The 26,719-nt window shown below is 49.4% G+C and overlaps 1 protein-coding gene across 1 annotated transcript in view; it reads right to left on the bottom strand.

Annotated features, from left to right (window-relative positions):
- Positions 1-1,001: 1,001 nt before the first annotated feature.
- LOC126184106 (E3 SUMO-protein ligase ZBED1-like) overlaps positions 1,002-26,719 on the bottom strand; it is a 40,247-nt gene continuing 14,529 nt past the window's right edge. The window contains exons 2-3 of the mRNA XM_049926469.1: positions 1,766-1,932; positions 1,002-1,655 (exon numbers count right to left, since the gene is read on the bottom strand). Of these exons, the coding sequence (XP_049782426.1) occupies positions 1,002-1,655; positions 1,766-1,932 (821 nt within the window). The remainder of the gene's footprint in view (positions 1,656-1,765; positions 1,933-26,719) is intronic.

The following is a 26,719-nucleotide window of genomic DNA, read 5'->3' as shown; positions in this document are numbered from 1 at the left end:
CACTAGCAAAAGTTCTACAATCACCTCTGCATTGATTAGTTTTTTAATCAATACAGGTCCATCAGGAGATAGAAAATGGATGAAAAATGTAACAAGAATTGAGATTTTAAGGGCAGAGGGCAAAACATGTCATGGCAAGCACCAAGGGTAAAAAATCCTCCACAACTGTTGGACAGGTAGTAAGAGCAGTAGCGAATATCTTGCTGTCTGCAGCAGATCATGCAAGGGTAGGTCACATTAGTAAGTGGGTACCATGCAGTTTGATACTAGTGTTATAACCACCTGCACATCAGTACAAATGCAAAGAGCTTTGAGTTACCATTTGCCAGTTTACTCTTAAGGACTGTAACTGTACCTTCATTTTAAGTGAAAGGTGAAATTTGCCAAATGTGTATCCAAACCACTAGTACCTTATTCTTAAAGTTTCCCATTTTATAACTGTGACATCTGCTGCTGGTGGCAGTTTTCTGGAGCTATAACTGGAACAAAGTTCTGTGTGTTACTGACTACCAAACTACATTACACACTTCAAATGTATCTGCATTTTAAGTGGAAGTTGAATTTCCCACACATGTATCCAAACCACTAGTACCTTATTCTTCAAGTTTCCCATTTTATAACTGTGTGACATTTGCTGCTGGTGACTGACTTCTGGAGCTATAACTGGAACAAAGTACTCTGACTTACTGACTGACAATATACATTAAACACTTCAACACAAAACCACTAGTACTCTTTCAATGTAGCATAACAAATATATGCTATGCCCTACAGTTATATCTCCATTTTAAGGGAGAGATCAAATGTGCCAAAAATGTACCCAAACTAGAATTACCTTACTGTTATAATATCCCAAGTATTAAACGGAGATTCATCTGCTGGTGTTGGTGTGCCTCTCGAATCCACTACTGAAACAAACATCTAAGATAAGAAAAGCATATTTTGGGACCAGTAATCTCTCATTAAATACAATAAATAACACGTACCCTGTAACAGTAAATTCAGGAGTTAGTACTGTTCACATTTAGAAATATAAGTTTTTCAACTTTGGACGCCTTCAGCCGTGTTCGCCTTTCATTTATAATGATACCAGTTTTAGAAAATATTCTTTCGCACAGCACAGAAGTGGCCACTATATTGAATTTTTCCCTCACCACTTTAGCAATATTTGGGAAAATATATTGATTTTCATGCCACCATGCCAGTGGATCCTCACTTCTAGTAATAACTGGGCTGCCCATGTACCTTTGTACATCCACAATAGCAGCTGACTGAGGAGTGCCCTGGGGCTGTGTTGATTTTACAATTGCATCATAGACACCCCATACTGACAAGGGATCAGTGGTGGTTGAAGTTGACACAGTTTCATGGCTCAGGCCTGTTTTTGTCAGTCTTCTGTCACCCATCTTTTGTGCTACTAGTTCAATAAGCTGTTTCTTTGCATTATCTGCTGCAACTCGACTTTCAAACACAAGAGATTTAAAGTGTGGATCTAGTAGAGTGGCTACTCCTATAGATTTGCTCCTCTCTACATTGTGGAAACGGTCCTTCAGGCCTTTTGTTAATTCTTCAATGATAGTCCTTGTCACACTGTTAAATGGCCTTTTCAAAAGTTCTGCACACACTGATAATAATCCCCTTGTCAGAACAATAACCTGAAAATTGGAATAAGTTCAATATAACACAAACAGTACAATATCTCGAAAATGTTTATGCCATAATACCACAGCTAACATTTTAGCAAGAAAAAGGCTGCTTAACTTACTTGGCTGCCAGTAGGATATGACTCAGCACTAAGCTGTGTTGAAACCTGTGCAAATGGCTTCAACACAGAGCAGAGTTCTGAGCAGATGTTCCATTCCTCGTCTGTCAGTTGTTCAAAATCAACTGTGAATAGTACAAGTGAAGTCTTCACTGCATCTTTAATTTCAACTATTCACTCCAACATACACAGAGTAGAGTTCCACCTTGTTGACACCTCCTGCACCAGTTTTTTAACATGACCTGCCCCATTATTTTGTTGGTATGTCAGCAGTCTTTCTGTTGCCTTGCAGCTTCTCTTGAAGAATGCTACAATAGTTTTGACTTTCTGCTGAATTGACACAAAATGTTTTAGTGCATTCTGCACAATAAGATTTAGTGTATGTACATAGCACCCAAAGTGTTTCCACTGTAAAATGGATACTGCATTTTTAATATTTGGTGCATTATCCATCACAACCAGCAAAACTTTATCTGTCAGCCTGAAGTCATCTGTCGTGCCTATTAGAGATGCCGACAGATTTGGAGCAGTATGTGCACCAGACAATTGGGAACATCCTAACAACACCGATTGCAAGGTGAAATCTTCAGACACAAAATGCCCTGTCACCGCCATGTAACCTTCATTTGCTGCTGATGTCCAGCAATCTGTGGTCAAACAAACTGTCTTCGCAGCTGACAGTTTGTCTACCACTTTCTCCTTTGCTGCTGTGTATGCTGCTTGCAGCATTACATGTGAAATATGCTTCCTGCTTGGTAACTCATAACCAGGATTAAGGGCCCGCACAAAACCCTGAATTTTCAACGACTGAAAATGGTTGGAAGTCTTTAGTGAACAGCTGAAGAAGTTGCCCATCTATCTTCTTTTTCTGATTCACTCCGATCCTTTTGGAGAGGTACGATGTCATAGAACTTTGAACACCTTGCTGCATTGAGGGGGCTGGAGCAGCTCGCTCCTCTTCCACACTACTGATGCCAAGGATCACCTCAACAGGAAGGGTTTCACCTACAGAAAAATAGGTTTCGTATCGACATAAGCACAATAGAAATGATGCCATATTTTTGGTGATATATATTCCATTGTTTGCATACAGTATTCTACATGGTACTTGCAGCTTGAATATTTACTTCATACAAGTTGACAATTGACTCAGTTTTAGTAATGACTATAGCTTCAAGTTTCTTCTTTAATCCTAGCAACACCAACACATTTTCATTTTCAATAATGTGTATTGGGGGGGAAGGGAGGGTACTGTATTTCCACCCTAAAAAAATATCTTAATTGTTGTTGACATATATTTTAAACAAATACTGATGTATAAGTAGGGCCCTGAACTTCAAAATATTCAATATGACTGTCACTGTGGAAAGTCACATGTACTATTAACGTGTCAAATTTTTGGGTTAAGTTTCACCACAAAATTTAAAACATTTATGGAATTCAGTTGAAGACTCCATTAAAAACAATTATCCTTTTCAAAATTTTAAAATATGAAACAATATCTAATTCCCTCCCCCCCCCCCCCCCAACCCCCTCCCCCCTGGCATCATCAGGATTACAAACAAATGATACACAGGAATGAGCACTGATACAATCCGCTATCCGATTAGTTACTAATAATTGCGAGACGACAGTTCATATATCTCACAGTGGCATTTTATTAGCACTATCATTATTACACCTGTAACAATAACTTTGAATTAAATAATTAAGTATTCCGGCACCATATGCAACATAATTTAATGTTTGAAAATGTCAAGGCAAACAGGTGCGGTGGTATCGACAGCTTAAGTAGTCACGACAAATGAAAACTTGCGTGTAAAAATGCACAAAGCACCACACTGTATAGCATGCTCTTATCTTAAAAAAATTACTAAAATAAAAAAATAAATGATTATGCATGCATGAAATAACCGTAATTGCAATAAATATATTTTTTTCATTACTCACCAAAATCTAGCTCCGAAGGTCTTTGTGAAGAGAAATTCACAATTAAATGTGATTTCTGGAGATGTTTCTTTAAATTCGTCGTCGTCGATTTGTACGATAATTTCTTACCACACAAAGTACATTTCGCAAACTCTCGATCGAGAATTTCGAAATATGACCACATTTTGCTTGTCCTCGACCTCTTCATGTTGGCAACTATTGGTAGTAATAGCAACAACACAAAGAAAAACAAGAACGCGGAACGAAAGTCAATACCCTCTTACGCAACCAAAGGCCGGAAAGAGAGTGACACCTGTTGCGGAGCACCAAGAATTGCAGAGAAATGAGAATAGATTCCCGTTAAAATCATCCCCTCTCCCCGATGGCCCGTAGCAGTACGAAAATATTTGTTCGCTCCAGTTACTACCCTCTCTGGAAATATCACCGGGATCTATGATCTTTAACTGAAGTCACCGAGTCAGGAACGTCTAGACACACAGTTATTCCGTTACCAACTTCCAGGTTATCTGTGGTGGTATCCCGAAAACTGCCAGAGAACTAGAACTGCGAGCCAATAACGATAACTGCCAGAGGAGAATACCGATCTCTGACAGTTATTTCCATAGTCGCTCGAATTCCTTAGTAACTCTCCTTGTACTACCCGTCCAAGCTAAATTAACACGTAAGGCGGTGGCTCAAGTGATCGACTGTACTTGTTAATGCCTGTACTGCAGCTCCTATCAGCCACGGCTCGGACATTAACTTTATTTAATTGTTTATGCTAAAGGTAACGAAGGCCCACGAAATAGTACACAGTTCTTATCAACAGATGGCGAGCAGTCTCACAGTTATTCCCATGGTCTATAGAACGCCTTCCAAATGCGCAGTATGATCTTCGGTCAACAGATGGCGCGAGGCACTGTTGACACTAAACAGTTATCGAAATAACTGCCAGAATCAGAGGAACGGTTATCGCAGTAACCATTACTTCTCAGTAACCGGTTATTTCTATCAGTTACGTTATTTTTTGCCACCTCTAATTTGCAGTGTAACGGCCACAGGTGTCTGTAGTTTCGTCAACTGAAATCCAGATAACGCTGTCCTTGAGCTCTTTGCGGATTTCTTGCAGAAAATTTTACGTAAATTGTCAGCATGTAATTTTTGCACAATGTTGATTCATCTGGTATATTTTTATTTAAGAAATACTTGTCCAGGAAGCCTTCGAGGATAGGGTTTGTAAGTTTGTGAAGAGGAATATTGCTTGCAATGAATGCTTCACATAGATCCATGTTAAACCTACTTTTGTGGACAGTTCATCCTATTCCAGCCTCGCTTGGATTCGGTATTGTGGAACGGGCCACTCATGCGCGCTCACATCCTCCGAAAAATTGACATGTCCATTCTCACTGCCCCATCTTGGCTATAAGGAGAGGTTCCCACCAGTGGGACCGACTTTTTGAAACAATCTCTGCGGTGATGTAGGTTAAGGTCCAAGGAAATCACACCCTGCAACCATTCACCCTGGTGGGACCTTATTTGCGAGTAATCGACGAAAAAAGTTTCAGAATTTCGCGGCATCATTTATACCTTTAAAAATTAAAGCACGTGGCATAGTGGTTGCATTGTGTTATGGTGACGGTATCGACCCCACATGCAGCATGTTGTTGGTTCCAATCCCGGCAGATGTACATATTATTTTACTATTTTAAACCTTCATCAAAATGACTTTTCTCATTATTTTTATTCAGTTAATTGGTGTAATATAATTTTTCTGTACATTGGTCACATCATCTTAACCAACGTTTTAATTTCATTTGCTCTTATTTTTTCTTCCTTTCGTTTTTTGCACTTGGAATCTTAGTGCATGTTAATAAAGTTAATTTTATTTATATATCATCATATTTAAACATTTGAAGATGCCAGTCTGTGGGTTAAAAAAACGAATGATGAAATAATCTTTTTATATGACTGTGCAATGGTTTCAAGAATGTGTATTTCGTTAAAAGATTTACATCTATTTGGGTGGCTATCGTCATAGAAACATTCAAAATATACATTCTTATTGCGCTATTTACAAATTAACATAGATGATGATTGAAACGCAATTCAGGCAAAATTAGAAACAGAAATGATGAATGCAATAACATTGATGAAAAGTCAGATGAGAAAATGAAAGTAATTATATCGAAATTAATACATACCAATGATCAGAATCACATGAACCAGGACTCCAAATGAAAAAGGCGGTAGGTAGAAAAATGAGTGCAAATTATGAATTTTATACGACGATGAATATGACTGGCAAATGAATAAAAAATACAATGAAACTAATTAATTGAATAAAAATGATCAAAATCATTTCGATAGAGATCTAATAATAAATAAGTGCACATGACGAGATTTGAACTGCATGTGACGTCAGTACCCTCGCCATTACGCTATGTAAACAGACTAAGTCTTACCAGTTTTAAATCTATACACCAATACGCTAAACTTCGAAATTAAACTCTCAAATTATTGCCCATCAGGATGAAAGGGTATACGTTCACCTACAACCCTTATCCATTGTTTCGAAAAGTGAATTCCCCACTCTGGATACCTTTATGCTTCATTCAATGTTGCGGGACGGACCGCGTATATGCAGTCCCATCCTCCTAACATTGCATTTTAACCTGGGTAGCAACGCGTGATGATCAAAATTTTCTTTTCTTTTCTTTTTCTTTATTGTTTATTTGGATACCTGTACAAAGCAGGCAGGCTGGCAGCGGCACACTATGCCGCTCTTCAGCCATAGTGTTCACAAAAGCATAAGAACGAAGAAAGATAATGAACATAGTGACGGACAAAAGAGAGAGGTCACAGAGACACAAAAAACACGGAGTCGTTCACACGTGATGATAACAACACTGAAAACATGTTGACATGGCGCACAGAACACTGATGAATCTGACGACACAGGTGAACGGAGTAGCGGGACGGCGGACACCAAAAACACTAAATGTCGTCACACACACGAGACACAGAAGGCGATGATCTCCGGCGCGCGAAAGTTCACTATGCGTGTGTGAGTCCGGGGACCTGCCAAGAGAGGAGGAGGAGGAAGGGGAGTGGGAGAGTGAGAGAGGAGAGCAGGGATGCCATGGGCAGGGGAGAGAGGGGGGAGGGAGGAAGGGGTAGGGGAAGCCTGGGGGAAGAGGGGTGGAGGGAGGGCATGGGGGAAAAGGAAAGAGAAGGGAAGGGAAGGGAAGAGAAGGGAGGGAGGGTGCCTAAAGGAAAGGACACCGGAAGTGGGGGGTGGGGCAGGATCAAAGTTGATAGGAGGGGTACATGGAGGGAACGAGGACATCATCAGGGAGGGGGAGCTGGCGGAAGCCACCTTGGGAGAGGGTAAGGAGGGTGGAGAGATGGAGACCGGGTGGGACGTGGGAATACAGGCGCGGCAGCGGGCGGGGGTGAGAGAGGATCGGGGACACGAGCGGGTGAGGAGGATCAAGCTTACGGGAGGTGTACAGGATCCGTATCCTTTCCAGGAAAAGGAGGAGGTGGGGAAAGGGGATGAGATCGTACAGGATCCGCGTAGGGGAGGGGAGACGAATGCGATAGGCGAGGCAGAGAGCATGGCGTTCAAGGATTTGGAGGGATTTATAAAAGGTAGGGGGGGGGGCGGAGATCCAAGCCGGATGGGCATAACAAAGGATAGGGCGGATGAGGGATTTATAGGTGTGGAGGGCGGTGGAGGGGTCCAGACCCCACGTACGGCAGGAGAGGAGCTTGAGGAGACTGAGTCGGGAGCGTGCCTTGGCTTGGATTGTCCAGAGGTGGGGAGTCCAGGAGAAGCGACAGTCGAGGGTGACACCAAGGTACTTAAGGGTGGAAGTGAGGGCGATAGGACGGCCATAGATGGTGATGTAGAAATCAAGGAGGCGGAAGGAAGGGGTGGTTTTGCCTACAATGATCGCCTGGGTTTTGGAGGGATTGACTTTGAGCAACCACTGATTGCACCAAGCGGTGAACCGGTCAAGATGGGATTGGAGAAGGTGTTGGGAGCGCTGCAGGGTGGGGGCAAGGGCAAGGAAGGCGGTGTCATCGGCAAACTGGAGAAGGTGGACGGGAGGTGACGGTGGCGGCATGTCCGCCGTGTACAAAAGGTACAGAAGGGGGGAGAGGACGGAGCCTTGGGGCACACCGGCGGAGGGGGAAAAGGTGTAGGAATCTGTGTTATGGACGGTGACATAGGAAGGACGGCGGGAGAGAAAGGAGCCGATCAGATGGACGTAGTCTATGGGAAGGGCGAAGGTTTGGAGCTTGAAGAGGAGACCGGAATGCCATACGCGGTCATAGGCACGTTCAAGGTCCAGGGAGAGGAAGATTGCGGAGCGACGGGAATTAAGCTGTTCGGAAAGGAGATGAGTGAGGTGAAGGAGAAGGTCGTCAGAAGAGAAGGACGGCCGAAAGCCACACTGGGTAACGGGAAGGAGACGGTGCTGACGGAGATGCTGGTGGATGCGTCGGGTGAGGATAGATTCCAGGACCTTGCTGAAGACCGAGGTAAGGCTGATGGGATGGTAGGAGGAGACGGCGGACGGCGGTTTGCCAGGTTTAAGGAACATGAGGATATGGGAGGTTTTCCACAGGTCGGGGTAGTAACCGGTGGACAGGACTACATTGTAGAGCCTGGCCAGGGTGGAGAGAAAAGAGACAGGAGCTTCACGAAGGTGACGGTAGGTGACACGATCGTGACCAGGAGCGGTAGTGATAGGGGTATTGAGTTCCGTGTGTGCAATGTTGTCCAAGTACTGGAAACCAGGAGCGAGGGGAGGGACAGAGGTGTCAGTTCGATCACGGATATCCGGGAAGAGGGGGTAATCAAACTGGGGATCATCGGGGATGGAAAATACATTGGAGAGGTAGGAGGCAAAGTGATTGGCCTTACTAAGGGAGTCAGGGAAAGGGTGATCATCATGGAGAAGAGGATAATAGGGGGAGGGTTTAGTTCCGGTAAGGCGACGGAAGGCCGACCAGAACTTGGACGAGTTGATTGGTAGGGTAGCATTTAAACGGATGCATGTCTGTCGCCAGTCCCGGCGTTTCTTAGCCGCGAGCAAATTACGAATGTGTCGCTGGAGTTGCCGGTGGCGTCGTAGTGTGTCCGGGTCACGCGTGCGGAGGAAAGCACGGTAGAGACGATGGGATTCACGGAGGAGGAGGACGGCCTGTGGGATTAAGGTAGGACGGTGGGGGTGGATGGCGACAGTAGGGACGTGGGCCTCCACGGCCTCAGACAAGGTCTGCTGGAGAAAGGAGGCGGCATGGGTGACATCGTCAGGGTGGTGGTAGGTGAAGGGGTGGCTATCGACCTGGGTGGAAAGGGTATCCCGGTAGGCATTCCAGTCGGCACAGGAATAGTCGTGGACATACTTAGGGGGAGGGTCATTACGAGGGTCGGGTCGGGGGCGACGACCATCTGAAAGGGTGAGGAGGACAGGGAGGTGGTGGTAGGTGAAGGGGTGGCTATCGACCTGGGTGGAAAGGGTATCCCGGTAGGCATTCCAGTCGGCACAGGAATAGTCGTGGACATACTTAGGGGGAGGGTCATTACGAGGGTCGGGTCGGGGGCGACGACCATCTGAAAGGGTGAGGAGGACAGGGAGATGGTCGCTACCAATAGGCTCCAGGACATCCACCTTGATGCGGCCAAGGAGGTTGGGGGAGGAGAGGATAACATCAGGAGTGGAGTTGGATTCGGGATGGGTATGCTGGGGGATGGGGACGAGGTCGCCTTGAAGGGTGGAGAGGAACCGATGCCACCGCCGTAGCTGGGTTGCGGAATGACTATGGATGTTGAGGTCGGCGGCGATCACGTAGGAGGAGAAGGTACGATCGACGTGGCAGAGGAAGTTGAAGGGAATAGGAGCGTTGGGGCGGACATAGATGGTGGCGCAGGTAACGGTAAGGCCGGGGAAGAAGAGACTAAGGATCAGGTGTTCGGTGGGGTCGGGAAGGAGAGGTTGGAGCCGAACGGGGATCTGGCGGTGGTGACCAATGGCAACTCCGCCACGTGCAATTGGGAGGGGATTATCGGAGCGGTGGAGGAGATAGGGTGAAGTGTGGATGGTGTGGTGGGGTTGGAGGAAGGTTTCATTAAGGAGGAAGGCATCCACGCGGTGGGTGGCAAGGGTGTGCAGGAAGAGGTTCCTGTTGGCGGGTAGGGAGCGGATGTTGTTGAAAAGGATACGTTGCTGTCACTCCATGATAGGGATTTAGACGAGGGTGTCAAGGCGGGAGAAGGTGAAATGGGTCTGGTTGTTGGAGTAGGTGGCGTACATCTTAAGTTGGAATATGGAACGGGCAGCAAGGGAGATCTGCTGGAGGGTGTGGGGGCACTGAAAGGGATGAACATTCTGGAGGACGATGGTAAGGAACCTGATGATGTCCTCAGCGGTGGGGGGGGGGGGGGGGACGAAGGGAATTGCCAGGAGGGGTGGAGGCGTCCAGGGGATGGACAGGGACGGTGAGTTCAGGAGTGGTTGGAGGATGTCAGGGATTACACTTTTGGGAGTAGGTGGGATGGGGGAGATTGCAGGTATTGCAGGAAGGAGGGGATTGGAGGTTAGGGCACTGCCGGAGGAAGTGCGCTTGCCGACAATGCGGGCAGGTGGGGGCCTCGCGGTACTCAGCTGTGGGGTGTGCGTTATAGCGCAGACACATCTGGCAGCGCAGGGATTGAGGAGGGGAACGGGAGGGGTCAACCTTATAACGCTGTTTAAAAAGGAGGGCACCCTCCTTCAGGAGACGGTCTATGGAGGGAGCGTGCTCAGAAAAAACCCGCATAAGGCAGGTGGGGCCGGCAGCATTATGGATGCGGCGAACCGCACGCACCTCCAAATGGGGATGGGCCTGAAGCTCCGCCAACACCTCCTCCTCCGTGATCACTGGACTAAGCCGAGTGATCACGGCGGTGAGAGTCGGCGGGCGACACGGAGGTTGGGGTTGGCGGGAGGGAGGTGGTGAAGGAGCAGGGGTGAGAGAGGCATGAGGGCCAAAGCGGGTGACAGGGATGCGGGAAAGGAGGTATGTGTGGAGGGTAGGGCTGGGGGAGGAGATGAGGACCGAATCATGGTGAGGAGTGACGAGGGAGATGGGGGCACCAGGACAATGCTGGCAAAGGAAGAGGGTGAGGTTCCGGGCTTCAAGGAGAGAGGGATCAGGACGGGAGAGGAGGTAGCGGTAGGAGGAGGGGGTAGAGGAGGAGGATGAGGGGGCAGGGACGGGCTGGGAGACATCAATGGCATCATGGGTGGGGGAAGGAGGACAAGGCGGAGCCTTTTTGGAAGCAGAGGAGGCAGGGGTGCCACTGGGGTGCTTGACGGCGGTGGAGGAGGTGTGAGGGATGGGAACAACTGGAATGTGGCGGGGAGGGGCAGGTTCCGGGGCCGGAGTCGGCGCCGGAGATGGTGACGGTGACGGTGACGGTGAAGATGACGGTGAAGGTGAAGGCGACGGTGATGACGGCAGTGGCGGTGGCGGCAGCGGAGGCGACGGGGAGAGCGGGGCATGGACAGTGGCCCGACGGGCCACCACCCGAGCCGGAGCTGCAGTGACAGGCTGGGGGAGTGGGGGGAAAGGATCAGATCGAGAGGAAGAAGCTGGAGAGGGGGCGACGAAGAGTGAGGGCGAAGGGAGAGTGAGAAGAGGAGGGATGGAAGGAGGGGGGTGGGACTGGGCACACCATGTGATAGTGGTGGAGGCGGCGGAAGGGGAAGTATAAACTATGGCGGTGGTGGTAGCGGTGGCAGTGGTGGTGGGGTCGGACATGACGGTAGGGAGAAACAAGAACGAACAGAACGAATAGGAAAGGACAGAAACTGGGGACAGACAAAGACGAAGACCGATGAAGACGAAGACGGATGAAGACGAAGACGGCCGTAGACCAGGGTCAGGATGGCGGCGACGGTGGCCACCAAGCGGCAATGGTGGCGGCGCCGGTGGCGGCGGGCACCAGCTGGCGGCGGCGAACAGACGGACGGCCACCGGCTGGCGGCGGCGACGAACAGACGGACGGCGGCAAACAGACGGACGGACAGCAGGCGGCGGCGGTGGCGGCAGCGAACAGACGGACGGATGGACAGCAGGCAGCAGCGGTAGCGGCGGCGGTGGACAGCGAGCAGGCAGGCAGGCGGACAGACGGACGGGGACGGACGGACGGACGAACAGCTACAGCAGGAAGCGGCAGGCAGGCAGACAGACAGACAGACAGACAGACAGACAGATGGACACAACCGTCGAAGACGGAGATTACAACCTGAGAGTAGCCCAGGCGTTGCAACCTGACGTCGTCGACTGAGGGAATCCAACCCTCTGATGACGATCTAAATTTTTTTTTTTCTTTATTGAATTTCAATTCCCCCCGAAGGGGGCGGGCTGGCAGCAGCTTAGTATGCGCTCTTCAGCCTACAGATTTTATGACAAAGATCAGGAGAACAAATAATAATAAAAAAAAAACAGGCGATAAAATCGGGGACTTAGAGAGTAACAAGGCGAAAAGAAATCGTGGAACTTAAAACAAACAACAGAGGGATGATGATGCTAATAAAAATACATACGGAGCAGACAGGGAAAACAATAGACAATTAAAAAACACGGCGACAGTCTGGATTCTGTTCGCGAAAGACATAAAATTCACACCCAGCGACAACATGGTTTGTGTTCGCAACACGAGAAAGACAAACAACACTGAATAGTCACTGGAACACTGCACGAAAAAGTTGGCAAATGTGACACCACAGTCGAGAGCAGGTGGGGGGAAACTGGACAGAAGATGGGAAAACAAAAAATGGGGGAAAGGAGAGTAAAAGCGAAGGGGGGGGAACCGGGAAAGGAGCTGATGGAGGATGAGGATCTATAAGAGGGGTGGGGGGCAGACGCGACAGGGAGGGGGGAGGCAGAGGAGGGGAATACAAAAGGACTGGGGGGGAGAAGGGAGGTAGGGAGAGGTTTAGTGGGGTGGAAACAGGACGGAAGGGGGGGGGGGGAAGAGGGAGCCCGGGGAAAGGACAGAGGAAAGGAGGAGGAGGGAGGATCAGAGTTGATAGGAAGGATAAATGGAGGGAGAGAGGGCATCATCCGGGAGGGGGAGTTGACGGAAGCCACCTTGGGAAAGGAGATGGAGGGTGTAGAGATGGAGGGTAGGGGGGACACAACGGTGAAGACGTGGCAGGGGGCGGGGACAGGAGCGGAGAGGAGCAACCAGGGGGTGAGGGGGTTCAAGATGGCGGGAGGTGTAGAGGATGCGGATATGTTCGAGGAATAGGAGCAGATGGGGGAAAGGAATGAGATCATAGAGGATCGGCGTGGGGGACGGGAGGCGGATATGGAAGGCGAGGCGGAGTGCATGACGCTCAAGGATCTGGAGGGACTGATAGAATTTGGGGGGGGGGCAGATATCCAGGCAGGACTGGCATAACAGAGGATGGGAGGGATTAAGGATTTGTAGGTGTGGAGGATGGTAGAGGGGTGCAACCCCCATGTCCGGCCAGAGAGGAGTTTGAGGAGTCGGAGGCGGTTGTGGGCTTTGGATTGGATGGAGCGGAGATGAGGTATCCAGGTGAGGTGACGGTCAATGGTGAGGCCAAGGTAGGTGAGGGTGGGGGTGAGACGGACAGGACATGCGCAGACAGTAAGGGAGAAATCCAGGAGCCGGAAGGAGCGAGTGGTACGACCTACGATGATGGCCTGGGTCTTGGAAGGATTGAGTTTCAGGAGCCATTGATTACACCATGCAGCAAAAACGTCAAGGTGATTCTGGAGAAAGGCATTGGGACCGTTGGAGGGTAGGAGCGAGGGCGAGGAATGCGGTGTCATCAGCATATTGCAAGAGGTGTACTGGAGGGGGGGGGGTTGGGGCATATCTGCCGTGTACAGGAGGTAGAGGAGAGGGGAGAGGACAGAGCCCTGGGGCACACCGGCAGAGGGGTAGAAGGTGTGGGAATTGGCATGATGGATGGTAACATAGGAGGGGCGGCGGGAGAGGAAGGAGGCCACCAGACGGATGTAGTTGATAGGAAGGGCGTAGGTTTGGAGTTTAAACAGGAGACCGGGATGCCAGACACGGTCGTAGGCCTTTTCGAGGTCAAGTGAGACAAAAATGGCGGAGCGACGGGAGTTAAGCTGGAGGGAGAGGAGATGAGTGAGGCGGAGGAGTTGGTCATCAGCAGAGAAGGAAGGTCGAAAGCCACATTGGGTGTTTGGGAGGAGGTGGTTTTGGTGGAGGTGGAGATGGATGCGCCGGGAAAGGATGGATTCCAAGAGCTTGCTGAACACCGATGTGAGACAGATAGGATGATAGGAAGAGGCATCAGATGGAGACTTATTGGGTTTGGAGAACATCAGGATACGGGAGGTTTTCCACAGGTCGGGATAGAAGCCAGTGGCAAGGATGACATTGTAGAGGGTGGCAAGGAGGGAGGGCAGTGTTTGAGGTGGCGGTAGGTAACGCAGTCGTGGCCGGGAGCAGTGTTGCGTTTAGTGCGGAGCGTCAGGCTGATGTCCTGTGTAGTGATGGGAGTGTTAAGTGCAGATGGTGGGGTGTGGCCCAAGTACTGGAAGCTAGGAGCAAGGGGAGGAACAGAGGTATTCGTACGGTCCATGACATCAGGGAAGAGGGAATAATCAAAGTGGGGATCATCTGGGATGGAAAAAACATCAGAGAGGTGGGAGGCAAAGTGGTTGGCCTTACTGAGGTTGTCAGGAAAGGGACGGTCATTAAGGAGGATAGGGTACTGGGGGGTGGGGCGGTTCCCAGTAAGGCGGTGGAAAGCAGACCAATACTTGGAAGAGTTGATGGGGAGCGTGGTGTTGAGTTGTGTACATGTCTGGCGCCAGGCTCGGCGTTTCTTCGCAACAAGCAGGTTGCGGATGTGTCGCTGTAATTGCCGGTGGCAGGTAAGTGTATCCCGGTCACGAGTGTGGAGAAAAGAGTGGTAGAGGCGGCGGGACTCTCGAAGGAGAAGGACAGCCCTTGGAGGCAGGGCGGGACGGTGAGGGTGGACGGCTTTGGTGGGGATATGGGTGGCGACGGCGTCAGACAAGGTCTGGTGCAGGAAGGCAGCAGTGCGAGAGATGTCATCAGGAGACTGGAGGGTAAGGTCGTGGCCGTCAACCTGGGTGTGAATGGAATCCCGGTAGGCATCCCAGTTGGCACGGGAGTAATCAGGGACAAGTTTAGGAGGGACGGCAGGGCGAGGAGCGTGGCGGGGATGGCGACCGTTAGAGATAGTGAGGAGGACAGGAGCATGGTCACTGCCAATGAGGTCAAGGACATCCGCGGTGATGTGCCCAAGGAGGTTGGGAGAGGCAAGGACCGCATCAGGAGTGGTGTTGGATTCGGGCCGGGTGTGCTGAGGCAGGGGAACCAGGTCTCCCTGGAGAGTGGTGAGAAACTGATGCCACTGCCGGAGGTCGGCAGGATCACGGCTGTGGATATTGAGGTCGGCGGCAATCACGTAGGTGGAGAAGGTGCGGTCAATGTGGGCCAGGAAATCGTACGGGATGGGGGTGCGAGGGCGGACATAAATGGTGGCACAGGTGATGGTAAGGGTGGGGAAGAAGAGGCTGAGGGTGAGATGCTCGGCAGAATTGTTAAGGAGAGGTTGGGGCCGGACAGGGAGGTGCTTGAGGTGGCCTATAGCAACTCCGCCACGCACAAGAGGGTACGGGTTATCGGTGCGGTGTAGAGTGTAAGGAGCCGTGGAGACGGAGATACGGGGTTGAAGGAAGGTTTCATTTAGGACGAAGGCATCCACGCGGTGCTGACGTAGGGTGTGGAGGAAGAGGAGTTTGTGGGTGGGCAGGGATCGAATGTTGTGGTACAGGATACGGTACGGTTGTTGTACCATGGGAGTGGAGAGTTAGACAAGGGTGGTGAGGGGGGTGAAGGTGAAGTGAGCTTGGTTGTGGGAGTATGTGGCATAGGTGGTAAGATGGAAGATGGAACGTGCAGCGAGGGCGATTTGGGAAAGAGTGTGTGAGCGCTGGAAGGGGTGGATGTTTTGGAGCACAATGGTGGTGAAACGGATGATGTCCTCAGCAGTAGGGGGAGGGCGGAGCGAGTTGTTGGGGTGGATGGGGTCATCAACAGGATGGACAGGGACGGTGAGCTCGGGGGTTACTGGTGGAGGTTTCGCTTTACACTTCGAGGAGTAGGTAGGATGTGGTTCATTGCAAGTGTTGTAGGAAGGGGGAGAGGTGAGGTTGGGGCAATGCTTGAGGAAGTGTGAAGCTTTGCAGTGGGTACAAGTAGGGGGGTTCTTGCAGGCAGAGGTAACGTGGTTGTTGTAGGTGAGACAGCGTTGGCAGCGGTAGGATTGGACTGGGGAACGGGAGGGGTCCACCTTATGGCGCTGATTGTAGATGAGGGCTCCCTCGGTGAGGAGGCGGTCAGTGCAGGAGGAGGATTCAGTGAATATCCGCATGAGAAAAGTCGGCCCGGCATCATTGAAGATGCGACGGGCCGAGCGGATTTCAATGTTGGGCCGGGAGTTGAGTTCCGCCAACACCTCAGCCTCCGTGATCACGGGGCTAAGCTTCGTGATCACAGCGGTGAAGGTTGGCGGACGTTGGGGAGGTTGAGGCTGACGGGGAGAGGACGGGGTGTGGTAGGGGGTGAGGGTTGCACGTTGGCCAAATTGGATATGGGGGATGCGGGAGAGGAGGTCGGTGTGGAAGGAAGCATTGGGGGATTTTATGAGGACCGAGTCCTTGTGAGGAATCAGTTGGGAGATGGGAGCATTGGGGAAGTATTTCCGGATGGCGAGGGTGAGGGAGCAGGCATCAAGGAATTGAGGGTCGGGATTGGAGAGGACAAAGGTGTGGGTGGCAGGCGTGGCGGGGGTGGGGGTCGGGACTGCGTCCATGGGAATGGGTGGGTCACGGGGATTGGGGGTTTTTTTGGAGGAGACTTCAGGGGAAGGGTCAGCATTCGGGCGCTTTGAAGGTTTCGTGGTCACCACTGGGTGGGGAGGGGGCAGGGGGACGGGTTGCAGGGGGAGATGGCGGGAGGCAGGACCACCCTGAGCAGCGGATGACGCAGACGGTGGGGGCGTGGGTGTCACTGAGACTGTGGAACGTCGAGCAGAGATCCGTGCTGGCTTGGAGCCTGTCGGAGGCGGTGCGGGGAGCGGCGGAAAGTCAGTAGCTGTCGATGGGGCGACAGTGATAGGGGAGGAGAAGTTGGGGGTGGTCACAGCCGAAAGTGGCGCAAGGGTGTGGTGGACAGGGAGAGAAGGAAGGACGGGAAGTGGGGTGGAGGATGAGCTCCATGTGATGGTGGTCGGAGCAGCGGAGGGAGAGGTGAAAATGATAGTGGTGGTGGTGGTGGGTTGGGACATGGTGGCGGCGCGCGAGAAGGGCGGCGGCGGCGACCAGACGGCGGCGGCGGCGACGAGAACCAGCAGGCGGCAGGCGGCGACCACGCGGCGGCGGCAGGCACCAGCAGGCGGCGAGCAAACGGCGGCGGCGGCGAGCACCGGCAGGCGGCGACCTGGCGGCGGCGAGCAGTAGTGACGGCGAGCAGTAGTGACGGCGAGCAGACGACACGGCAAGGAAACGGTGGGGAACTTCCACGTCGAAGTTGCACCCTGAGAGTAGCCCAGGCAGTGAAACTCTTCGATGAAGAAGACATGGAATCCAACCCTCGAATGGACGATCTAAACGCTTTGGTGGCCAAATGTAGTGTATGTTACTACAAATGTTATTGGGTGCGAAGTATGCATGTCAGAAACAGTTACGTGTCACGGGAACTTGTAGCTATTTTGTTAACAAAAAAAAAACGTTGTAGCTGTAGAGGCTTATTGCTGTCATTTCTTCCTTGCAAAACTTCTATTTGCTGTATGAAATCAACGTGCTATGAGCAATGCCTCAGGCGGCACGTGATATTTATTTAGTGTTGTCGGTAGATGGCAGCTCGCATGTTACCTCTTAGCGAGACAGGGGAGCGTTCCACACGGAAACTGAATGCGCGGGAAATACAACTTCGCTATGTGTAGGGATGGGCTAAACTGTGACTTTTTAGTATCAGTGATTTCTGCGAGTGCTTCTTCCGGTAACTGCAATTCGTAAACGCAGTTTAAAATTACAGTTCACGCACTCTACCAACGCTATTTTCGCGATTTATAACCGTAGATGTGAAAGTCGCAAGTAAGGCCGTTCTCCTCCTCCGTGAATCCCGTCGTCTCTACCGTGCCTTTCTCCGCACGCGTGACCCGGACACACTACGACGCCACCGGCAACTCCAGCGACACGTTCGTAATTTGCTCGCGGCTAAGAAACGCCTGGACTGGCGACAGACATGCACCCGTTTAAATGCTACCCTACCAATCAACTCGTCCAAGTTCTGGTCGGCCTTCCGTCACCTTACTGGAACTAAACCCTCCCCCTATTATCCTCTTCTCCACGATGATCACCCCTTCCCTGACGCCCATAATAAGGCCAACCACTTTGCCTCCTACCTCTCCGATGTTTTTTCCATACCTGATGATCCCCAGTTCGATTACTCCCTCTTCAAGGATATCCGCGATCGATCTGACACCTCTGTCCCTCCCCTCGCTCCTGGTTTCCAGTACTTGGACAACATTACACACACGGAACTCAATACCCCTATCACTACACAGGATCTCATTGCTACACTCCGCACAAAAGGCAACACCGCTCCTGGTCACGATCGTGCCACCTACCGTCACCTTCGTGAAGCTCCTGTCTCTTTCCTCTCCACCCTGGCCAGGCTCTACAATGTAGTCCTGTCCACCGGTTACTACCCCGACCTGTGGAAAACCTCCCATATCCTCATGTTCCTTAAACCTGGCAAACCGCCGTCCGCCGTCTCCTCCTACCGTCCCATCAGCCTTACCTCGGTCTTCAGCAAGGTCCTGGAATCTATCCTCACCCGCCGCATCCACCAGCATCTCCGCCAGCACCGCCTTCTTCCCGTCACCCAGTGTGGCTTTCGGCCGTCCTTCTCTTCCGACGATCTTCTCCTTCACCTCACTCATCTCCTTTCCGAACAGCTTAATTCCCGTCGCTCCGCAATCTTCCTCTCCCTTGACCTCGAACGCGCTTATGACCGCGTCTGGCATTCCGGTCTCCTCTTCAAGCTCCAAACCTTTGCCCTTCCCATTAACTAAGTCCGTCTGATCGGTTCCTTTCTCTCCCGCCGTCCTTCCTATGTCACCATCCATAACGCAGATTCCTACACCTTTTTCCCCTCCGCCGGTGTGCCCCAAGGCTCCGTCCTCTCCCCCCTTCTGTACCTTTTGTACACGGCGGACATGCCGCCGCCGTCGCCCCCCGGCCATCTCCTCCAGTTTGCCGATGACACCGCCTTCCTCGCCCTTGCCCCCACCCTGCAACGCTCCCAACGCCTTCTCTAATCCCATCTTGACCGGTTCACCGCTTGGTGCAACCAGTGGTTGCTCAAGGTCAATCCCTCCAAACCATCCCTTCCTTCCGCCTCCTTGATTTCTATCTCACCGTCTATGGCCGTCCTATCGCCCTCACTCCCACCCTTAAGTACCTTGGCGTCACCCTCGACCGTCGCCTCTCCTGGACTCCCCATCTCCAGACGATCCAAGCCAAGGCACGTTCCCGACTCCGTCTCCTTAAGCTCCTTTCCGGCCGCACGTGGGGTCTGGACCCCTCCACAATCCTCCACACCTATAAATCCCTCATCCGCCCTATCCTTTGTTACGCCCATCCAGCCTGGATCTCCGCCCCCCCCTACCTTTTATAAATCCCTCCAAATCCTTGAACGCCATGCTCTCCACCTTGCCTATCGCATCCGTCTCCCCTCCCCCATGCGGATCCTGTACGATCTCATCCCCTTTCCCCACCTCCTCCTTTTCCTGAAAAGGATACGGATCCTGTACACCTCCCGTAAACTTGATCCTCCTCACCCGCTCGTGTCCCCGATCCTCTCCCACCCCCGCCCGCTGCTGCGCCCGTATTCCCACGTCCCACCCGGTCTCCATCTCTCCACCCTCCTTACCCTCTCCCAAGGTGGCTTCCGCCAGCTGCCCCTCCCTGATGATGTCCTCCTCCCCTGCATCTACCCCTCCTATCAACTTTGATCCCCCCCCCCCCCCATCTCCTGTGTCCTTTCCTTTAGGCATCCTCCCTCCCCCCCTTTCCCTTCCCTTCTCTTTCCTTTCCCCCCTCCCTCCTACCCTCTCCTCCGGGCTTCCCCTCCCCCTTCCTCCCTCCCCCTCTCTCATTTGCCCATGGCATCTCTGCTCTCCCCTCTCCCATTTCCCCTTCCTCCTCCTCCCTCTCCTCTCTTGGCAGGTCCCCGGACTCATACACGCTGAGTGAACATTCGCGCGCCGGAGATCATCGCCATCAGTGTCTCATGAGTGCCGTCATGCTTAGTGTTCTGTGTTCCCGTCGTACTCCATCGTTCACCTGTGCCATCGCCATCTTCAGTGTTCGTGCATCGTGACAACAGTTTGTAGTGAATTATCGTCGAGTGTGAACGGCTCCGTGTTTGTCTTTATGTGTCTCCTTTTTATTACCCACCGTTATGTCACATTTGTGTATTCTTTCTGTTCTTTCTTATCTCCTCTACGGCTGAAGAGCTGCTTACCATGCTGCTGACAGCCTGCCTGTTTGTACGGGTTTTAAAATAACAATAAAGAAAAAAAAAAAACAAAAAAAAAGTCGCAAGTAAGAACTAAGAAGCAGTTTCATATACAGGAATGCTTATTTCCCCGACCTATAAAACCTTCCAATCTGAAGATACTTGCTACAATTCGCAGTCAGCTAATGACGACAGAGCTTACAATCAGCCAATAAAATCTCTGAAACGAGTGGCGTATTTTGAAGATTATCTTGGTTGAGACAGTTCAAATCTATGCACCAATATGCGAAATATTTACTTCCAAATCAGTGTACACGAGGATAAAAGACAGTACGTTCACCTGCATCCCTTATGGATAATTTTGAAAAGTCGATTCTCCACTTACTGTGACATTATGCTACATTCAATGTTATGGGACGGACCACGTGTCTGCGGTCACGTCCTCCAAAAATTAATTTATCTCTAATCTCATCCCAGTAGCTTACAACAATTTTGTTGGCCAAAAATATTCTATGTTACTACAAATGTTATTGGGTGCGTATTACGCATGTCTGAAACAGTTAAGTTCTACGGGAGCTTATAGCTATTTTGTTTAGCAAAATTGGAAAGGTTGTAGCTGTAGAGGTTTGTTACTGTCATTTCTTCCTTGCAAAACTTCTATTTGCTATTTGGAATCAACTCGTTATGATCACTGCCTCAGACGGCACGCCATAGTTGTTTAGCGTCGTCGGTAGATGGCAGCTCGCACGTTAGCTCTTAGCAAGATAGGAGTGCGTCCCACATGTAAACTGAATGCGCGGGAAATAGAACTGCGCTATGGGTAGGGATGGGCTAAACTGTGACTTTTCAGTATCAGTGATTTGTGCGAATGCTTCTTTCGGTAACTGCAATTCTTAGACGCAGTTTACAATTACAGTTCATGAACTCTACCAATTCTATTTTCGCGATTTATAACGGTAGATGTGACAGTCGCAAGTAAGAACGAAGAAGCAGTTTCATGAACACGAATGCTTATTTTCCCATCCCGTAATACATTCCATTATAAAGATATTTGCTGCAAGTCGCAGTTAACTAAATGACGACAGAGCTTACAATCAGCCAATAAAAATTGTGATATGAGTGGCGTATTTTGAAGATTATCTTGGTTGACATGGTTCAGATACGGATCAGACGTGTAGATTTGTGGGTAGATTTGTGTCCACAGTCATAACTTACTATGCATGTGCGTTTGCCAAGGCGACAGCAAGGAAGGGGGGAAAAAAATCAGATTCGTGACAGCTCAAAACACATGAAAACACGCAGATATACAAAAGGACATGTAAGGAACGTTTTCAATATAATATGGTGTGTTGTAGATGTATCTAAGACAATAATGTGTTAGTTTCCTTAAGAACATGCTTAAAATGTATCTCGTTACTTTGTTAATAATGTATTAGTTTCTTTGCTGTATGAAAATGCTTACCACATATCCTATTTCTTTTTTTAAGTGTCGTGAACACAGAGTGAGAAGTATGTACATGCTCGAAATGGTAGGAGCTAGGATCCCATTTGGAAAACTTACCCGGACAAGAAGCGGTGATAAAACAGGAGTTTGCCTTGGCAGGTAAGGAAGCGTAATTATAGTTTTTTTTTTTTTTTTTTTTTTTTTTTTTTTTTTTTTTTTTTTTTTTTTTTTTTTTTTTTAAGAATGTACATGACGAGATTTGAACTGTATGAGAGTTCAGTACCTTCGCCATTACGCTATGTAACCAGACTGTTGTAAGTCACTATCATTTTTAAATCTGTACACAAATATGCGAAATTTCGAAATTTTTGTTATTAACTGAGAGCCCACCAGGGAGAGAGGCTGGAGGGAGGTGCTATATTGCAAGGGCCTCATGGTAGGAGCACTTAATGCATCCCACCAACAGTGCCTAAAACGATGGTTTTGGTGATCTAGTTGTTACGCAGGAGGAAGGTACAGCGTTGCAAGGGCAGATTGTCATATTTCAACCCAGCTTAGATCACAAAGCTCCCTACAGATAAGTCTATCACCTCACAGATAAATCTGTCCGCTCAGCCAGTATTCCATTGCATTGTGGTGGTATCACACTCTAGCCATATTTTATAGAATAAAAGAAAGGCAAGAACAGTGTGTGTAAGAACTGGTAATTAACTATTTGTTATTTTCACGTACTTTATTTCACTGCTTACAATCTTTGGTGGGTAAGGTGAATCGGCACGATACTGACAGCCCATCCCTCCCCCCGCCCCTCTCCCTGAACTCTTTATTCCGGAATAGTTGTTAGGTTGAGGAATCAAACTTGTTTTCCCATTATGGTGCAACGTCTTTGCACGCCTATGAGATGCAATTACGTTGATTTTTGCTGAGAATTAAATGTTTTTTCTTCAGAAACAAAATTGTACAAAATTGTTTTTGACCATTAGTTTATCATAATTGATATTTATATTTTTAGAGTTGATGGCAGAACCATGGACACTTCAAAAGGAAGGACGTGTGTTGTGATTGCCATTGATGGCAATGCATTGCAAAGTGCTCCCATGCTGGCCTCTTGTTTTGTATGCAGTTGTGTTAGGGCTTTCCATTCACTGCCACACTTGAAAATTGCAGGGTGGTTGTTAGTGCATGTATATGTGCTGCAGTATGTTTCTTCAACACATCCACCTTTGTTAGATGGAAATTACGACAGTGTCGTCGTAACTGCCGTCTGCTTCACGTCTGCTGTGCAGCTAGCTACCTTAATTTAAGTATTAACTGTATTTTTCTTACTTGTCACTTCTTCTTCCGTGTGTATTTGCTTTTAGGAAGCTTTAATTGTCGGGTGCTCTTAATAGTGTTCCATAGATTTCGTGTTTGTTTTGAATACGGTCAGAGAGAGTCCCTTTAGTCAACCATAGTGCCAGTAGTGCTAGTGTTTGTTTTCAATACAGTCCAGAGACAGGTAGTGCTATTTTCATTGTTTTCTGCAAGAAGTGGCTAGCAACCACATTTTAGTGACTAAACAGCCGCCTTTAGTGAATTAGCAGTCTAGTTAAAGGTTGATTAACACTATTCAGTAAATTGATTCCTTAGGATGGATAGGATGTGTGACTGCTGCGTACAGACGCAGGAGGAGCTGGCCACTGTTCGCGAACAGCTGAGCGTGTTGATGGCCGTGGTCAGCCGTCTTCAGGCTGCTGCCTCGGAGTGTAGTGGCAGTGGGGAGTCTGGTGCGTCGCAAGGTACACCCCAGGTGTTACATGCTTCACCCACTGTCCCTGCTGTCGAGACATCTTCGCGGGTACCGGGCGCGGTTGGGCCACCCTCTCCCCAAGGGGAGTGGCGGGTTCAGCGGCGTTCGCGGTGCACGAGGCGGAGGGTCAATGGGGAGGCTGGCCGTGTGGCATCGCCCGCTCTGCCTGTGAGTGGACATGTGGCTGCTCCTTCAGCAAGGTCCGAGCAGGCACACGGAGGGGAGGGGTTTATTATTTATTGGGAGCTCCAACGTTAGGCGGGTGATGGAGCCCCTTAGGGAAATAGCGGGAAGGTCGGGGAAGAAGGCCAGTGTTCACTCTGTCTGCTTGCCGGGGGGTCTCATCCGAGATGTGGAGGAGGCCCTACCGGCGGCGATAGAGAGCACTGGGTGCACCCGACTGCAAATTATTGCTCATGTCGGCACCAATGACTCCTGCCGTCTGGGTTCAGAGGTCATTCTCAGTTCGTACAGGCGGTTGGCGGAATTGGTGAAGGCGGAAAGCCTCGCTCGCGGTGTGGAATCAGAGCTAACTGATCGGTTCCCAGAACCGATCGCGGTCCTCTGGTTTGGAGCCCAGTGGAAGGCTTAAACCAGAGGCTCAGACGATTCTGCGGAGATCTGGGGTGCAAATTTCTCGACCTCCGCTATCGGGTGGAGAAATGTAGGGTCCCCCTGAATAGGTCAGGCGTGCACTACACGCCGGAAGCGGCTACAAGGGTAGCGGAGTACGTGTGGAGTGCACATGGGGGTTTTTTAGGTTAGAGAATCCCCTCCGTAGGCCCGACAAGACGCCTCCTGAGACGCGGCAAGGTAAGAGTAGGCAAAATGCAACAGGGAATAACAATATTAATGTGCTAATAGTAAACTGCAGGAGCGTCTATAGAAAGGTCCCAGAACTGCTCTAATTAATAAACGGTCACAACGCCCATGTAGTACTAGGGACAGAAAGTTGGCTGAAACCAGACGTAAACAGTAATGAAATCCTAAACTCAGATTGGAATGTATACCGCAGAGACAAGCTGAACAGTGAAGGGGGAGGCGTGTTTATAGCGATAAGAAGTGCAATAGTATCGAAGGAAATTGACGGAGATCCGAAATGTGAAATGATTTGGGTGAAGGTCACGGTTAAAGCAGGCTCAGACATGGTAATTGGATGTCTCTATAGGCCCCCTGGCTCAGCAGCTGTTGTGGCTGAGCACCTGAAGGATAATTTGGAAAATATTTCGAGTAGATTTCCCCACCATGTTATAGTTCTGGGTGGAGATTTTAATTTGCCGGAAATAGACTGGGAGACTCAAACGTTCATGACGGGTGGCAGGGACAAAGAATCCAGTGAAATTTTTTTAAGTGCTTTATCTGAAAACTACCTTGAGCAGTTAAACAGAGAACCGACTCGTGGCGATAACATATTGCACCTTCTGGTGACAAACAGACCCGAACTATTTGGAAAAGTTAACGCAGAACAGGGAATCAGCGATCATAAAGCGGTTACGGCATCGATGATTTCAGCCGTAAATAGGAATATTATAAAGGGTAGGAAAATTTTTCTGTTTAGAAAAAGTGACAAAAAGCAGATTTCAGAGTACCTGTTGGCTCAACACAAAAGTTTTGTCTCAAGTACAGATAGTGTTGAGGATCAGTGGACAAAGTTCAAAACCGTTGTACATTATGCGTTAGATGAGTATGTGCCAAGCAAGATCGTAAGAGATGGAAAAGAGCCACCATGGTACAACAACCGAGTTTTATTTATTTATTTATTTATTTATAAAACTGCTGCGGAAGCAAAGGGAACTTCACAGCAAACATAAACATAGCCAAAGCCTTGCAGACAAACAAAAATTACGCAAAGCAAATGTAGTGTGAGGAGGGCTATGCGAGAGGTGTTCAATGAATTCGAAAGTAAAGAAAACCCTAAGAAATTTTGGTTTTATGTCAAATCGGTAGGTGGATCAAAACAAAATGTCCAGACCCTCTAGGACCAAAATGGTACTGAAACAGAGGATGACAGACTAAAGGCCGAAATACTAAATGTCTTTTTCCAAAGTTGTTTCACAGAGGAAGATTGCAGTTCCTTCTCTAGATTGTCGCACAGATGACAAAATGGTAGATATCGAAATAGACGACAGAGGGATAGAGAAACAATTAAAATCGCTCAAAAGAGGAAAGGCCTCTGGACCTGATGGGATACCAGTTCAATTTTACACAGAGTACGCGAAGGAACTTGCCCCCCCTTCTTGCAGCGGTGTACCGTAGGTCTCTAGAAGAGCGTAGCGTTCCAAAGGATTGGAAAAGGGAACAGGTCATCCCCGTTTTCAAGAAGGGACGTCGAACAGATGTGCAGAACTATAGACCTATATCTCTAACGTCGATCAGTTGTAGAATTTTGGAACACGTATTATGTTCGAGTATAATGACTTTTCTGGAGACTAGAAATCTACTCTGTAGGAATCAGCATGGGTTTCGAAAGGGACGGTCATGTGAAACCCAGCTCGCGCTATTCGTCCACGAGACTCAGAGGGCCATGGACACGGGTTCACAGGTGGATGCCGTGTTTCTTGACTTCCGCAAGGCGTTCGATACAGTTCCCCACAGTCGTTTAATGAACAAAGTAAGAGCATATGGACTATCAGACCAATTGTGTGATTGGATTGAGGAGTTCCTAGATAACAGGACGCAGCATGTTATTCTCAATGGAGAGAAGTCTTCCGAAGTAAGAGTGATTTCAGGTGTGCCGCAGGGGAGTGTCATAGGACCGTTGCTGTTCACAATATACATAAATGACCTGGTGGATGACATCGGAAGTTCACTGAGGCTTTTTGCAGATGATGCTGTGGTGTATCGAGAGGTTGTAACAATGGAAAATTGTACTGAAATGCAGGAGGATCTGCAGTGAATTGACGCATGGTGCAGGGAATGACAATTGAATCTCAATGTAGACAAGTGTAATGTGCTGCGAGTACACAGAAAGATAGATCCTTTATCAATTAGCTACAAAATAGCAGGTCAGCAACTGGAAGCAGTTAATACCATAAATTATCTGGGAGTATGCATTAGGAGTGATTTAAAATGGAATGATCATATAATGTTGATCATCGGTAAAGCAGATGCCAGACTGAGATTCATTGGAAGAATCCTAAGGAAATGCAATCCGAAAACAAAGGAAGTAGG

This window comes from Schistocerca cancellata, chromosome 4 (assembly GCF_023864275.1).
Source record: "Schistocerca cancellata isolate TAMUIC-IGC-003103 chromosome 4, iqSchCanc2.1, whole genome shotgun sequence".
NCBI classification, from domain to species: Eukaryota; Metazoa; Arthropoda; class Insecta; order Orthoptera; family Acrididae; genus Schistocerca; species Schistocerca cancellata.
The sequence above is the reverse complement of the archived record's forward strand: the minus strand, read 5'-3'. Positions and strand labels throughout refer to the sequence as shown.